At 30.5% G+C, this 15507-nt stretch overlaps 2 protein-coding genes across 2 annotated transcripts; one reads left to right on the plus strand and one right to left on the minus strand.

Moving 5' to 3' along the window:
- Window positions 1–9542: 9542 nt before the first annotated feature.
- On the plus strand, window positions 9543–13161 carry LOC133694923 (protein ANTHESIS POMOTING FACTOR 1-like). The gene is made up of 10 exons (XM_062116613.1): window positions 9543–9708; window positions 9842–9942; window positions 10064–10173; window positions 10254–10320; window positions 10780–10879; window positions 11054–11170; window positions 11246–11383; window positions 11600–11681; window positions 12035–12084; window positions 12789–13161. Exons 1-10 carry the CDS (start codon window positions 9631–9633, stop codon window positions 12972–12974), a joined length of 1029 nt encoding a protein of 342 aa, XP_061972597.1. The 5' UTR covers window positions 9543–9630; the 3' UTR covers window positions 12975–13161.
- A 499-nt stretch (window positions 13162–13660) lies between these two features.
- On the minus strand, window positions 13661–14518 carry LOC133688902 (oleosin Ara h 10.0101-like). The gene has a single exon (XM_062108549.1). It carries the CDS (start codon window positions 14318–14320, stop codon window positions 13871–13873), a length of 450 nt encoding a protein of 149 aa, XP_061964533.1. The 5' UTR covers window positions 14321–14518; the 3' UTR covers window positions 13661–13870.
- Window positions 14519–15507: the final 989 nt, after the last annotated feature.

The raw sequence follows: 15507 nt of genomic DNA on the forward strand, positions 1-15507 counted from the left end.
TCAAATTATAATTTAAATATAATTTAAATAATTAACTCATGTTAGTGGGAACTAATTTTGTGTAAGAAAGAGAAAATGAATGATAGTTTAAAGGGAAAAAATAAATCAATTTTTAGATAATATTTGGTTATTGTCTTGGGATAGAAAAATTAAAGATAGTGAAAATAAAAATGTGCTTGGTTAAAGAAACATAGACATAAAATAAATCTGTTTTTAAGATAATTTTAGAGTGAATTTATGTTAGATAAGTTTCTAAAGATAATATTTTTTATTTCTAAAATATCCTTGTAAAAAACTCTTAATTCCAAAATTATCCAACTAAAACATGTAAAGAAAAAAATGGTTATTATCATAATTTTAAAACTCAACTTGAGAGTCAATCCTAGACAAAGCTCGAGTCACCAATCGAGGCCTAGATCATGGGTCGGGTTGAACCAAATCAGCGTAAAAATAAAAGTGTTTATTATCATAATTTTAAAACCTAATTCTAGGGTCAACCCAGAATAAGGCTTGGGTCACAAGTCAAAAGGATTAAACCGTATTGACCTGATCAACATAAAAATAAAAATGGAAAGATTGTTGACATTTAGTGTCACGCGTTCATGTGTGTGTGTGTGTGTGTGTGTTGACGATAACAATAACATGAAAAATGGACTAATGATATGTTTGGTTGAGAATAAGCTTTAAACAGGTTTTGTACGAAGAACATATCAACAAGTATGATGAATTTCGTGAAAAAATCAATCAAGAAGTCCAACAAAAAAAAAGAAGCAAAATAAAGACTTGGATTAAGCGTTCATTTTAGTACTCATGTAAATCTTTATATCATACTTGATAGCACAATTAAAATGAACTCACACACTTCACTCTGCATGCATTAAATGATTGATAAATAATGTGATTTAATCTAAAATATATGATTTTAAGAATCCATTAAGGTTAATTTGTTAAAACTGAAATTATGCATGAACTAATCGACCACTTATTCATCAGTGATGAACATCTGAGAATTTTATAGTAGCCAGTCAATCGATTGACTTGACTAATCTTAACTGGTTGATAGTTTGAATTGTCAGTGGGATTATATAAACTATAAACAACTAGTTGTTCTTAGAAACATATGTATAACTTGTCTAATTGCAAAATTAAAAACGGATATGAAACACAAGCTATTTTGAGAGTAAAAACACCTCAAAATCATCAATTCTTGATTATACTCTAATTTGTGCTATTACCTTCATAATCTAGCACAAAAATATTCAATCTCATTCTCACTACATTTAAACACCTTAAAATCTCATGATATCTTATGAGATATTAGAATTTTCAATTGTATTATTCACTTTATTAGAAGAGTTAGTTGTGATAACAAAATTACCTTATAAATCTTTGAGAGTTGGGTAAAAAGTCTTGGTATTAGTGAGATAATTTCACCAAAAAAAAATCTTGAAGAGAATATATATTCAAGTGGAAAACAAATCTTAAAGAGGGTACATCTTCAAGTGGAAAAAATCTTGAAGAGAGAATATCTTCAAGTGGTGTAAAAATTTTAGTGTTGATTCTTCGAGTGACTATTGTACTCTTGAACTTTAAGAGTTAGGTAAAAACTGACAATGTTTAGTACTTGAGGTATGGATATAGGCTTATCGAACTTTGAGAGTTAGGTAAAAACTTTAAGAGTTAAGCTATTGTACTCTTGAACTTTAACTAATGAAGGAATACAATATTCAAATACGGTTTGGTACTTGAGGTGTAGATGTAGACTTGTCGAATCACATTAAAAACGAGTTTACAAATTCTCTCATTTATCTATTTACTTTAAATACTTTAATTATATTGTTGGTTATTATATTTACTTGAGGTAATTTGCATTATTTGTAGAAATTAGTGATACACCTAATTCACTCCTCTTTTAGATGTTAAGTTGCTTTAATTCTTGAACAATAAAGACTTGAGTCACGAATTAGAAAGGTTAACTCAGGTTGACCGAGGTCAATGTAATGATAAAAATTGTTATTATTATAATTTCAAAATCTAGCTTGGGAGTTGACATGAGGTGGGGTTCAACTCACGGTTCGGGGGGGTCAACCTAGTTGACCAATTTAAAAATAAAAAAAAAAAACAATCAAAGCAAGCTTGTTTCGACCAATTATTTTTCAAAAAAGTCAACAGGTTTTTAACCCGTGTTTTATTCGGAGTTGAACTAGGTTTTTTACCAGGTCAAGTCGAGTCAATTCTTTCTCGATTGACACAAACCAATCAATTTTTTCTTAAACTCGTACCAGTCCAGGTCCTAAGTCAACCCGATTTTAAGTCATCTAAGGTTATTATAAAATACAAAAAAAAAATATTTTTTGAAATATATAAGTTTGATAACAATACATATTAAGGGTGAAATAGACTTTTTTATATTTTATTTTATTTTATTTACCATAACCAAATAGATATAGAAACAATCATTTTGCCTTGTATATCACTACCAAATACAATTTTATGTTTGTCTCCTTTTTTATCTTGTGTCCTCTGTATCTATCTTTTTGTCCTGAAATAGTAATCAAATGTTATCTTAAAATCTTGTGCCTACTTCTTACTAGGTTAACACTTAACCCCTACTAAATTAACACTTAAGTATTTTAATTTTCTCCTTTACTCTTAAAATTTACCAAACATGGTTAAAAAAAGGTTATATGTTAATGAATAAACACTTAACATCCTTTAATCCAAAACCAAACTCAACTTAGGGATGTGATAAAGTGGTTAAAAAGAAGTGTAAAAATTATATATATGGTGAAACCTAATAATTTTTAAATATAATTAAATAAAAATATAATAATAAATAATAAATAGGGTAAAATGATGGGAATAATTTGTTGGATGGATATATAAAAATAAACACTAAAGTTAAATGTAAAAACATTGTGCACTGAAACTCAATTTATTATTCACTACAATAGTAAAATGATGGGTTTTTTTTTAAAAAAAACCCAGATACCTTTGTTCTGGGAAATTTTTATCTTTTCACATGGTGCATTGGTCATTAAAGGATTATCAAGGGTATAATTGTATTTTTTTTAATTTTGTAACCACGTTAAAATGATCTAATTACCTCTAAATTCAAAAATTTATAAAACTGATGAAGATAGACATAATTGTCTTTATATTTATTCATGTATAGTAAATTGATAGGTATACCTTTGGATTCAAAAATTTAAATTGTAGGTTTAGGAGCTTTTTGGTCTTTTCTTAAGGTTTTTTTTTTTCTGTAATTACTAGGGCAATCAAGAGCATTTTTGTCTTTTAACATTGATTAAAAATCATTTAATTCTAAAAATCTACTTGTATGTGTAGTGCACATGCTAGCGCATAGGAGGTGTTTGTGCTTGCACCTTTTATGTGGTACCTCTCGATGACATAAAATGTCACTTCACCATGTTGTTGGAAAATACAAGTTAATCCTCTTTATTTTTGATATTTTAACTTTAGTCCTTATTCTTTTTATTTTAATTTTTATCCTTGGTATTTTTTTAAGTTTTATTCGTTTTCAATTTAATCCTTCATTTCTAATTTGTAATGTATAAGTTTTTTCTTATTTAGCCCTTCCTATTTTGATTTTTTCCTTCGCCATTTTGTAAAAGTTTAAATGTGTTCAATTTCATTATTTTATCTAAGTTTATGGTGTATTATTTTTTCTAATTTGGTCCTCTTTCTTTTGATTTTTTTGTCTTTTTGTTAGATTTATTTTTCTTTTCAATATAACTCTCCAATAAAACAAATTATTGCCTTCTAATTTATTTTGATTTTGATTTTTACTCTCATTCATTTAATTGATATTCTTTTTTTAGATCATTTTGTGTAGTCAATTTTTTTTCCAATTTCATCATTCAATATTTGATTTGTTGGGAATTGGACTTCATGTTTTTTCCATATATGGTGCTTCCGATCTAATGACCTAAGTCATGATCTAGAAAAATTAATGCAGGTCCACGTTTTTTTTTGGCTTATTTTCTTTTTTGATTTTATTATTTGACATTTTTTTTAATATTGACTTCGTAGTTTTCTTCAATTTATTTTTTATCAGGTTATCTCAATCTCAAAATATAGGCCATGGTTTCTATGAGTTAACCCGAGTTAGCTCGTCCCTTATTACTCATGTTATATGTTTATCACGCCACCTTGAATTAACTTGAGTAAGGTTTTTTGTCTATTTTTTATTCAGTTATGTACTTCCAAAGGTTTTTTCTCCATGTTACCATGGTCTTTTTAAAAAAAAATATATATTTGTTAACTATCATTGTTAAATTTTTTTATCGTATAATTAAAATAAAACCAACTTATTAAACCTAATCGAGGTTATAATCCAAGTTGTTTGTTTTTTTTTTCTTTGAAATGGGCTTGCATCACCTAAACATCATTTCTTTATGCAAAAAAAAAAAAAAACAGGCTCATAAAGTAGCACTACTAGAAATATGGAAAACAAAAGTTGAATATGAAAAAAAATCACAAACTTTAACATTTTTCCCGCTCAAAATTATGTTAGTCATTAAAAAAACAGTTAAAAGAGAAAGTGGTTTATGATTTTTTTTCAATGATAATAATAATGATTTTCAATTTGGTCCCTCTTCTTCTAATTTCTTATTGTTTCATTACACTTTCAAAAGTCGTGTCAAAAGTCTTTATTATTTAGGAATTCTTGATCCAGAGGCTTCTCTCATTATTAAAATTGATACGTCTAATATTAGTTATGTTAGTATTCTCAAACAATAGGATCAAGGTCAAAAACAAGTAGTGCAATATTATTCATGTATTTGTTGATGGGTCATTAAGAAAACTATTCAACTATCAAAAAGAAATTTTATCAGTTGTCTTATGAATCTCATCTTTTCAAGATGATTTATTTCTCAAAAAACTCCTTTTACGAATATATTGTCAATTTGCTAAATATGTCATTGAAAAAGGTGTTTCAAATATTATTTCAAAGCAGATTTTTGTCAGATAGCTAGAAATATTATCAAATATTGATTTTGAAATTGAATTCATAAAATGAGAGGCTAACTCTCTTATAAACTTTCTATCCAGAGAAATTTTACATGGCTCAAAATAAGTGTTCCAATCAAGAAATCAAAAGAATCATATGTTCTTACACTCTCAAAACCAATTCATTTTATAGAACAAGTAAACAATAAACTTCAAGGAGGGTAAATCCTCATACAGTAATGCTAGCTTTTACCTTAAATAACTAATTATCTATCCTTTCAGTATTACCTAATCAAAACATTTCACCTAAAAACTATTCTCAAGCTCTAGACATCTTCTTCCATTCAACCTCAAAAAACACCTTCAACAACTTTATTATTACCCTTTAAATCCTTTTACAAAAAAACTCATTAACCCTTACAAGTCAAAAAATTATGATCTTTAAATTTATCCAATTGAAAAAAAAAATTATAATGAATACCCAAACAAGATAACTCCTTATATATTTCCTCTTCAATTTCAATTCTTTCTAGAAAATTTGTAAAAAATAAGACAATTCTATGAATTTATCTCTTAAGAACCACTTTTTTAAAAAATAAAAATTCTAAACTAGAATCAAAGTCCTCACACCTTAAAACGATTTTTTCAAAACTATCATCCTCAAAGATTCAATTACTTTGATTATTAGCAAGCTTGGTTATACTCTTTTCTTAAAAAATGATGACCATTCATGGTTTATCCATTTTGATTAAAACTATTTGAAGAATTTTTTAGCTTAGTTTTCAAAATATTAGTGGCAATATTTTCATCTTATATATGAAATTCTTCCTAAGAAATAATAGAAGATTTGGAATTTTTACAGCAAAACAACCTTTAAATTCAATTCCCACCTCTTTGCATTTTATTTCAACATTTGGTGTCCTATGAATTATATGCTAGGATTCATAATAATACATGATGTAGACGAAGATATCAGTTACTCTCCAGACCTTATAAGAGACATTAAAGTCAAATGATGATCCTAATTAAAATAATCTCAAGTTGTTCATTCCTGGTTATAATCTCATCAAGCTCTACAACAACAACTATCTATCAACTCCATTCAAATATATATATATATATATATATATATATATATATATATATATATATATATATATATATATATTTCATTTTTCTACATCTTATTTCCAAAACATACTTTATATTAAAAAAATGGTAGTATATAATTTCCTATAAAGAAAAAAGCTCTTAAAAAAACCAATTTTGCTGCTATTATTAATATTTTAATTTCAAATCATGATATATCCAAAAACAAATGGTATATAATTTTCCAAAATAAAAAACATGATTGCAAAAAACATCTTATTTTTTGTTTCACATTTTTTATAACTTATCATATTTCTAATTCAAAATGTTTTTTATTGACTCTTTTATCTTATAAACTTCACCATAATATTAAACATTTTTACTCGAGATCCAATTTACTGCTATTTATTGCGACTATATTTTTATAGAACCTACATTAATTTATTGCAAGTTAGTTGTTGTATCTATATGAGATCTATCTCAAGTATTACTTCCAACTGTTCAAAACAAAATTTAATTGGTAAAACTCATCAATCATGACATAAGAATGTAACAAAGATAAAAATCAAACGTGCAAGGATGACATTATTACATAAAAGATTTAAAGGACTTTTTAAACATAAAAATTCAAGAATTTAATGACTCTATGCAATAATTAATCTATTATAATTTTCTTAATTTTTATTAGTGAAATCATGCCAACCTCTTATGCATTATCTACCAAAGTAAAAATAGTATCTAAATAAAATTAGGGTGAAAATTAGGTCCTATTAAACAAGGCTAGGTTTCCATCCAATTGAGTTAAAATAAATGAGTGCTTATCATATCACACTCTTAACTACTTAATACAATAATCTAATGATATCCCAAATTTTATATAAAGAATGCTGAATAATTTGTTATAAGAGTACTTGTGCCTTGACAAATATTATAGAGGGCCTAGCATATAATAAAATAAACTAAAAAGGAAAGGGTGAAATCCATAGTGCCAATTATTGTAGCTACAAACTCAATGGTACTATGGGTAATAATAGTGAAGTTATGGTTTTGCCTCTCATGACAAAAATATTTGGCCTAGTTGATGAGAATAATATGATCTTTTATTATTTTATGAACAGTAGAAAATAAGAAATTACCCTCGGTGCAAAAAACATCCAGAGCTGATGTATATGAGCATTTTTTCCTTTTCATTTTTAAATGCAAACTGAATTTATTATATTGCCTTTGAAGTCAACAAAAGCTTTAACTTTGGTCTAATGTTATTTTCATCATTTCAATATGTTTTTTTTTTGTTATTATTAAGTGGGATGAATGTTGTCTATTTGTGTTTGAGTAGTGCATGTGACGTCGTCTCTGCACTTGAATGCTGTCTACCCTGTTTGGGAGGCATGTTTGATGTCGTCCGACGACCAAATGATGGCTTTTAAAGTGGCATCTGAATTGTCTCGACGGCTCCTTCATCCTTAAACAATGTTTGTCATGAACAAATATCTAGTTTTGCGCAGATGACCTTTTTTTTCTTTCTTTTTTCACTCTCCTCCTCACTTTATATGTCTAGCCCTCTAAATTTTCAAAGTAGCCCCTCAATTTTTTTTCCTTTGAATATGGTTTATGTTCTTTTGATTTCTAACTATTAGCCTTTTTGTAAAGTTTTGATTTTGTTTTTCAATTTCATCATTCAATTCCAATTGTTATGTGTTGTTTTTTCCACTTTAGTCCTTTTTTTTATTTCAAATTTTTTCATAACCTTTTTGTGCAATTTTACTAGTTTTCAATCTTATTCCTCAATCCAAATCTATGGTATATTATTGTTTTCAATTTGATTTTTATTATTTTGATTTTTTTATCATTTTATTAAAGTTATATTTTTTTTCAATTTCATACTTCAATCGAAAGTTTGTAGTTGACATCTAGCTTTTTCTTCTTCTTCTTTGTTTTTAATTTTGATTTTTACCTCTTTTCTTTTAATTGCCATGTTTTTTTATTTTAGATTCTTTTGTATTATTGATTTTTCTTCAATTTCAACCTTTAATATTTAATTTGCTAGGAATTGAGTTTTATGATTTTTTCATGTATGATGCTTCTGATCTAATGACTTGGGTCACAGGTTTGAAAAACATGAAATATTTTTTTGTACTTATTTTCTTTTCCAATTTCATTGTTTAACATTATTTTTAAGAAACTGGTTTTCTTCAATTTATTTTCTATTGGATTATCCCGATCTCATAACCTGAGTCACAAGTTTAATAGGTTAACCTGATTGACTTGCCCTTTATTACTCAAGTTATATGTCTATCATGCTAACTTGGGTTGGCTTAGGCTGGTTTCTTCCCCTTTTATTCCCCCTAATTTTATCCTTTCAAAGGTTTTTCCCTAACTTATTGTGATTGATTTTTTTCTTAAAAAAGATTTTGTTCTATTTACTAATTTTGTTTTTGAATTTTTGATTATTGCTGTCTATTTTTTATTATTTATTTAAAATAAAATAACTTATTAAATTCAATTGGGCTATAACTCAAGTAGTTGATTTTTCTTCTTTGAAATGAGCTTCCAACAATGAAATGTAATTTTTTATGAGAAAAAAAATCTACGAAATAACACTGAATCACATCTAATTCTACACAAGAGTGTTTGGTTTGAAGGTAGCTTTGATTTTTTTTGGTGAGGTCCCCACAAAAAAGCATGCATTTTTAGATTTTAGAAGTGTGGTTTGTGTTTTAAAAAGATTGTATCTTTAAAAACAAATCACCATACCTTTCAACCAAACACCCTCTAAACATGAAAAGAAAACCTAACCCCAGTTAACAAAAAATACCTCGTTTTCCTTTAATATTATCTAGACCTGTTTGCGATGAATAATAATTTATTCAATAACTATTTGTTTTTAACCAATAATAAATGGAAACTTGCATGTTTTACCATTTCATGATTATTCAAAATATTTTTATTCTTTAAATTGCCAACTTAGCTCACTAAAAACAATGGAGTCTATTTCATAATCTATATCTATACATGAAAACTTAAAATCCTTATAATTATTTTGATAGACTATCATATCCTTTACATAATATTAACATTATAATCTACTACAATATAAATACATAATTTTATTTCATTCAAATTAAAAACTATTATGAAAAAATTACACCATTAACTAAAAAATAGTTATATTAGATTTGTGATTAAAATTAAATTATAATACCAACTAATATGTATAAGAAAAAAATCTCTTATATTTGCTAAAAAGTATTTGTATATAAAAGAAAAAAAATATTATTTATGTTTTTTTCTCATTTGAAAAACAATAACAAACTTGTAAAGTAAAACAAGAGAAAACCTCTAAAATATATTTTCCAAACTCGCACGTATTATTAACAAGAAAAGAGAGTGCTTATATTATATTTTAATTTTTTACTGCAATGCAATTAAAATTTACTTTATAGGGTTAATAATTATATATACGTGTCTTAACCCTGAAGTCTAAACCCCGTTAATTGGCCTCTTTGATCTGGATAATTATTAACCCTATTTCGGCCTAAAACCCTATTCCTTCCTCTGTATCCATCAATGGCTATGACGTCGCTTACAGAACTCGATGATGATACGGTGCGCAGCATGTCTATTGGAGCTGTTTTCTCCGAATTTGTAAGCTTCGCGAACAGAACAAATTCTTTAGCTTAATTTTTAATTACTATGCAATTCAATTAATGCAGTTCAGCTCTGTTTACGCTCTTAGTTTGTGTATGTTTTATACTTATTTATTTGTTAATTTATTCAGGGGGGGAAGATTAATTCAATTGATTTTCATCGAAAAGACGATTTGTTAGTTACAGCTAGCGAGGATGATTCGGTTCGCCTTTACGACATTGCAAGTGCCAAGTCTGTTTCCTTTTTCCTTTTTTTCTTTAAGAAGATGAATTGCTTGCTGTTTATATATATATATATATATATATATATATATATATTATGGGATACTGAGTTTTTTAGAATTGAATTTCAGATTGCTGAAGACTACGTTTCACAAGAAACACGGTGCAGATCGAATATGTTTCACGCACCACCCTAGCTCTGTTATTTGTTCCTCAACATACAATTTAGATTCTACCGGAGGTTTTTTATTTTTTACTGTTTTCTTTTGAGTATTATATATCATTGTTTCATGTATGAGCGAGTGATGGAAAATGTTGCAGAATCATTACGTTATCTATCAATGTATGATAATCGATGTCTTCGCTACTTCAAAGGGCATAAAGAGAGGTATTGGCTCTTCAGTAATGAGCACTGATTTTGGTTTTAATCGCGTTTATTTGCTTGCAAAAACTTTGTTTAGTTATTTATTTATGTGGGAGTTATGGAAGTGAACTCAATAGCATATACCTTTTGGTAACTTGCAAGAATACTTCCAGTTTTTATTTGTTTTTCGAGGTAGCTGGAATATTTGAATATGGGCACTACAACTCATAGGTCTCATCTTAAGTCATTTACCATAAGCCAATTCCTTGATGGTAGAAACATTTTGTTTACACGATTCCTTCTCATAATTGGGCGCTTCAGCCTTCTCTTTACATTTCATTGTATCACATTAATGCACAGGCATGTCTTATTTAGGTTAGCTTAGATGGTTATTGCCTTTTTTATTTTTCCAATGTCTCAAACCAATGTGGCTTCTATCTCATGATGCTGACATGAAAAATTTCACTATATATGATGTTTCAGGGTTGTTTCCCTCTGCATGTCTCCAATCAATGATAGCTTCATGTCTGGTTCTCTTGATCACAGCGTTAGAATATGGGATCTTCGTGTAAATGCCTGCCAGGTTTGCTTCTAATTCAGCATTAAATTTTGATGTGAGGCTTTTTCAATAAATACACAAAATCAGTTTCAAACAGGGTGCATCATAACTAGCAGTCGAGATGACTAATCTAGTATCACAAACAGCTTTTATTTATTCTACATGATTGTGATTTATGCTCACTGTTATAGTTTTCAGGGAATTTTGCGTTTACGTGGTAGACCCACAGTTGCATATGACCAACAAGGTCTTGTCTTTGCTGTGGCAATGGAAGGGGGTGCTATTAAGCTGTTTGATTCACGTTCCTATGACAAGGTTCGTACCTACAAAGCACCAACTTAAGACTTAGCATTTTTATCTGCTGAGTTTGACCTGTGTCTCTAATTGCAGGGTCCCTTTGACACCTTTTTAGTTGGTGGAGATACAGCTGAGGTCTGTGATATTAAATTCAGCAACGATGGCAAATCAATGCTATTGACGACCACAAGTAACAACATCTATGTTCTCGATGCATATGGTGGAGAGAAGGTTAGCTTCCTGGGTTGGATACTTAAGCCTGATTATCTCCTTAAAGCCCGCTCAATATCCTGCTGATTTGCTTCTGAATAAGCTTGTGTATTGTTCTGTTTATGTATAATTTCTGGAATAAGTGATTGATCTAAAGTTTCTCAAGAAGCTTGTGCATTGTTCTTTTTATGTATAATGTATGGATTGAGTGATCAATCTAAAGTTTCCCTCATGCAGCGATGTGGGTTCAGTTTGGAACCATCTCCAAATACAAAAATAGAGGCAACTTTTACCCCAGATGGCCAATATGTGGTATCAGGTATCTGATTTTGGTTCTATTTTCCTAAATAAAATGTTGTTAAATTTTATTCATTCCCATTTAATCCACAAAAAAACTAATATGATACAGGATGCTGAATGCCAACGCTATCAATTTGAGTTTTGAAACTAATGTTAGCCTTTCAAAGTTAAAAGGCATCCATTAATAATCACAATATAAACATTTATGCTAATATCACCTGCTGTGCGTTTTTTTGATGAATAGCAATACAGCCCAAGATGGTTTTTAGCTATCATCTACCGTGGCCTAATGAGATGCAAATTTCAACCTAGTCTTTTGATGTTTTCTATTTTGAGTACTAAAATGGTGCTAATGGTTTTTTTCTGTTATAGGCTCAGGAGATGGAACCTTGCATGCCTGGAACATCAACATGCGAAATGAGGTATAGATTATCTCAATATTTTGTCAGATGGAGTTTCTAGATTGCACAGGATGATCATGGCAAAATAAATAAATAAATGGAATTCAATGTAGCTAGGCTAGGCACCCCTTTGACTCTCTTAAGAAAGAGTTCATATAGTGCAAGGATTTAAAAGACATTTGTTTTTTCGTACTTCTTTCCACACATGCAGTGATTGAATTCTGTGTCGACTCCATTTTCTTCCTTTTGGTATACTAGGTCAAGGGATTCTTCAGAATTTTGCCAATATGTCAATGTGGTGGCTGTAGCAAGCAGAGTATATTTGCCTACTGCCTAAGTAGTGTAGATTCCCCCATGCACCCAAGGGGAGTCATTCCGCTAGTTGGATTGATACGCCTGTGGCAAATTTAATATCCTCAATATCCTTTACTTGCATATATATATAAAATAAATCAACCTGCACATTTATAAAAGTACTATGGCTGTATTGGCAGTGAAAACAACCTTCTTAGATATTCAATTTTGCCTTGTCTATTGTGTTACAAACTTAGGAATTTGGAATTCCATCTTGGGAAACTTTTTCTGTATGATTAAAGCTATCATCAAGTAATTGTTACGAAAATGATAGTCCTCATACTGAATCAATCTATTGGGTTAACCTACAATTTTGTACTAAAAACAGGCTTTGAAGTCAAGATAGCAATACCAATGTGGTTCTTTTGCAGGTATCATGCTGGAACAGTCACATAGGTATCGCATCATGCTTGAAATGGGCTCCTCGTCGTGCCATGTTTGTTGCTGCGTCTACTGTTCTCACGTTTTGGATACCTGACAGCTCAAAATCAACTGTCGAACCTCGTCCCATGGACGTTGAAGGAGCAGCTCCATCTGAAAATGTATCTCAACAATGAATCCTGGTTTCCTCTTTTGTTTAATTTTACAAGGAATCCTAGGTGCTTAGCTTAATCATGTACATTAGGTAGGGAATCACAATAAACCTAATGTACCCTTGTTGGGCCAAAATTTTGGTGTCTGAAGCGGCCTCAGATTTTGTACATAACACTTTATATGTAATGAGTGGATCCTGTGATTTCAACACTTTCCTTTTCTTTTCTATTTTTTCTTGTGAAAAAAGAGCTCATTTTATGGAGGAACATGAATAATGGTAAGCATCATACAATTGCTCGCTTATACTACAAGAGTTACTGTCAGAATTAGACATTTACCTATTCTCTATATCTTCGAAATTTTATGTTTACCGTCATTAATTTTGCAAGAGAACCACCATCCTGGATTCATGTCTTCTTAGACCCAGTTTTTGCCATTAAACCATGTAAAGGCAAGATGCATTTGCATTTATCTTTATTAAAGCAAAACATGGTGGAAATACCATTTATCAGAAAGCATTAGAATCTATGATCGCTGGTAAAATAGTAAGAAACATAATATATCTGCCTAGGGTTGACAAGTCCTTCCGAATGTAATTTTTGCTTTGCTGTTAGGAAAGCTAGGCAAAATATGAATTGAGATTTCCTGCCCTGTGATCAGAAATCTGAAATTCTGGAGAGAGGGAGAGATTACAAGAGAGAACGCAAGATAACATTGAAATTCAACGATTGAACCCAGAATACAAAACAGTACAGATGCTCACATTCTAAATTAAGGTAGAACTCATAAACCAAACTCATTCTACCTCGCAATAGAGATTCCTTACAACTACATACAACAAAAGTAGCTCTAGAAAACCAGCCCTCGCATACATAACCCTAGAAACCAAATATTATTCTTCACTTGATTTCATTTCATTTCATTTCCCGTCATGTGCCTTCCTCTGGATTTCTTGGCCCACTTCCTTGGTCTTCTGTCCCACATAACCTGCCATGTCTTGCATGCGCCTCTTTGCCTGGTCAAGACTCTCCGGCATGGTCTGGGTAGCCTCCTGGATGTACCTACCAACCCAGGAGAGCGACCAGGACCCTGTCAGTCCGAAAGCCCCAGATGCCAAAAATGAGGTCACAGCTAACCCTATTACAAGGGCAGCTGGGACCAGAACGGGGCTGAACAGGATAAAAAGAGGGGTGGTTACAGCTAGACCGATCAGGGTGCCAACTAGGGTTATACCTGCAAGTGCAAGAAGCCCACCACCTACAGGTAGCATTGTGAGCACAGCCAGGGCTTTAGAGGCTGATGGCCCTTGCTGTTGTTGACCCTTCAAGCCATGCACTTGCACTTGGTGCGGCTGCATACGATCAGCCATTGGTGATGATAACACAACTTCGAAGAAAATGAAGATATGGGATAATGAGACCACACAGAGAGAGAAGGACAGGAGGTAAGGAAGAGAGATGGGGTGGTGGTGTTGTTTTAAAGAGGAGACTGAAGTGCGGTATGGCGACACGTTGAAGGGTGAGATGGTGAGTAAGGGCTTTGCATGAGAAACAAGTTTCAGGGCCTATGTTGGGAAAATAGCCAAAAAGGAGAACTGAGAATGTAAAATGAAAATGAGGTGGCTTATTGAGATGGGATCTCTGTTGCCACTAAGCCGTTGCAGCTCGGTGAAATTTGTAGGGTTGTGCATTATACATGGAAACAAGTGGGTTTCTGGCCTGGAACCGAAGATGGTTGTTAGTTGTTACCTTCAGAACGATTCTACTCAGTTTATATAATTTGCATCAATTCAGATCAAGTCTCTCTAGCTACTCTTATGATCATGTTAAAAAATCAATTGATATGGTGGTCCTCTCAGTCAAGCAAACTACACATGCTAAATAAATATGGTAAGATGAATTAGAATGATAGTTAGAATGTTACAAGTATCTAGTTTCCAATTTCCAATCTAATTAGAATTGTATCCTAACTCTTATTGTAAATAGACAAAAGTTTATAATGACTGATTTAAATATTTTTAAATATTTTTAACCTAAATCTCTTTACTTAGCCCATCCTCTTGAATCCATTTTGATTTAGATCTTACAATAGACCCAATAGAAACTTATAATAGATCCTTTGATGTCGTAGCCATGATTATATTACATGTACACAATCTCAAATGGTGTTTTCTAGTAGCACTATGTTTGAAACTGTTGTAAGCGAATTCGACCTCGGCCAATGTAACATTCCACTATTTAAGTTTGTCTCTATAAATGCTACGAATTAGATTGTTCAAAGTTCTATTTAGAGACTCTGTTTGACCATTAGTTTATGGATGGATAGTACTATTAAAATTTAATGAGAAATTAAATGTTCCACAAAGTGAGCCAAAAGTGACCAATGAACTTGGTATCTCTATTAGATATGAGGGATTTTAAAACATTATGCAACCTTAGTATCTCTTTGAAAAATAGCCTAGCCACACTGATTGCATCTGTAGTCATCTTTGAATATCTATTCACAACAACAAAAATATAATATATACCTCATTGAGTTTATGGAAGACCTAACACG

This window comes from Populus nigra, chromosome 1, assembly GCF_951802175.1.
Source record: "Populus nigra chromosome 1, ddPopNigr1.1, whole genome shotgun sequence".
Taxonomy (NCBI): Eukaryota; Viridiplantae; Streptophyta; class Magnoliopsida; order Malpighiales; family Salicaceae; genus Populus; species Populus nigra.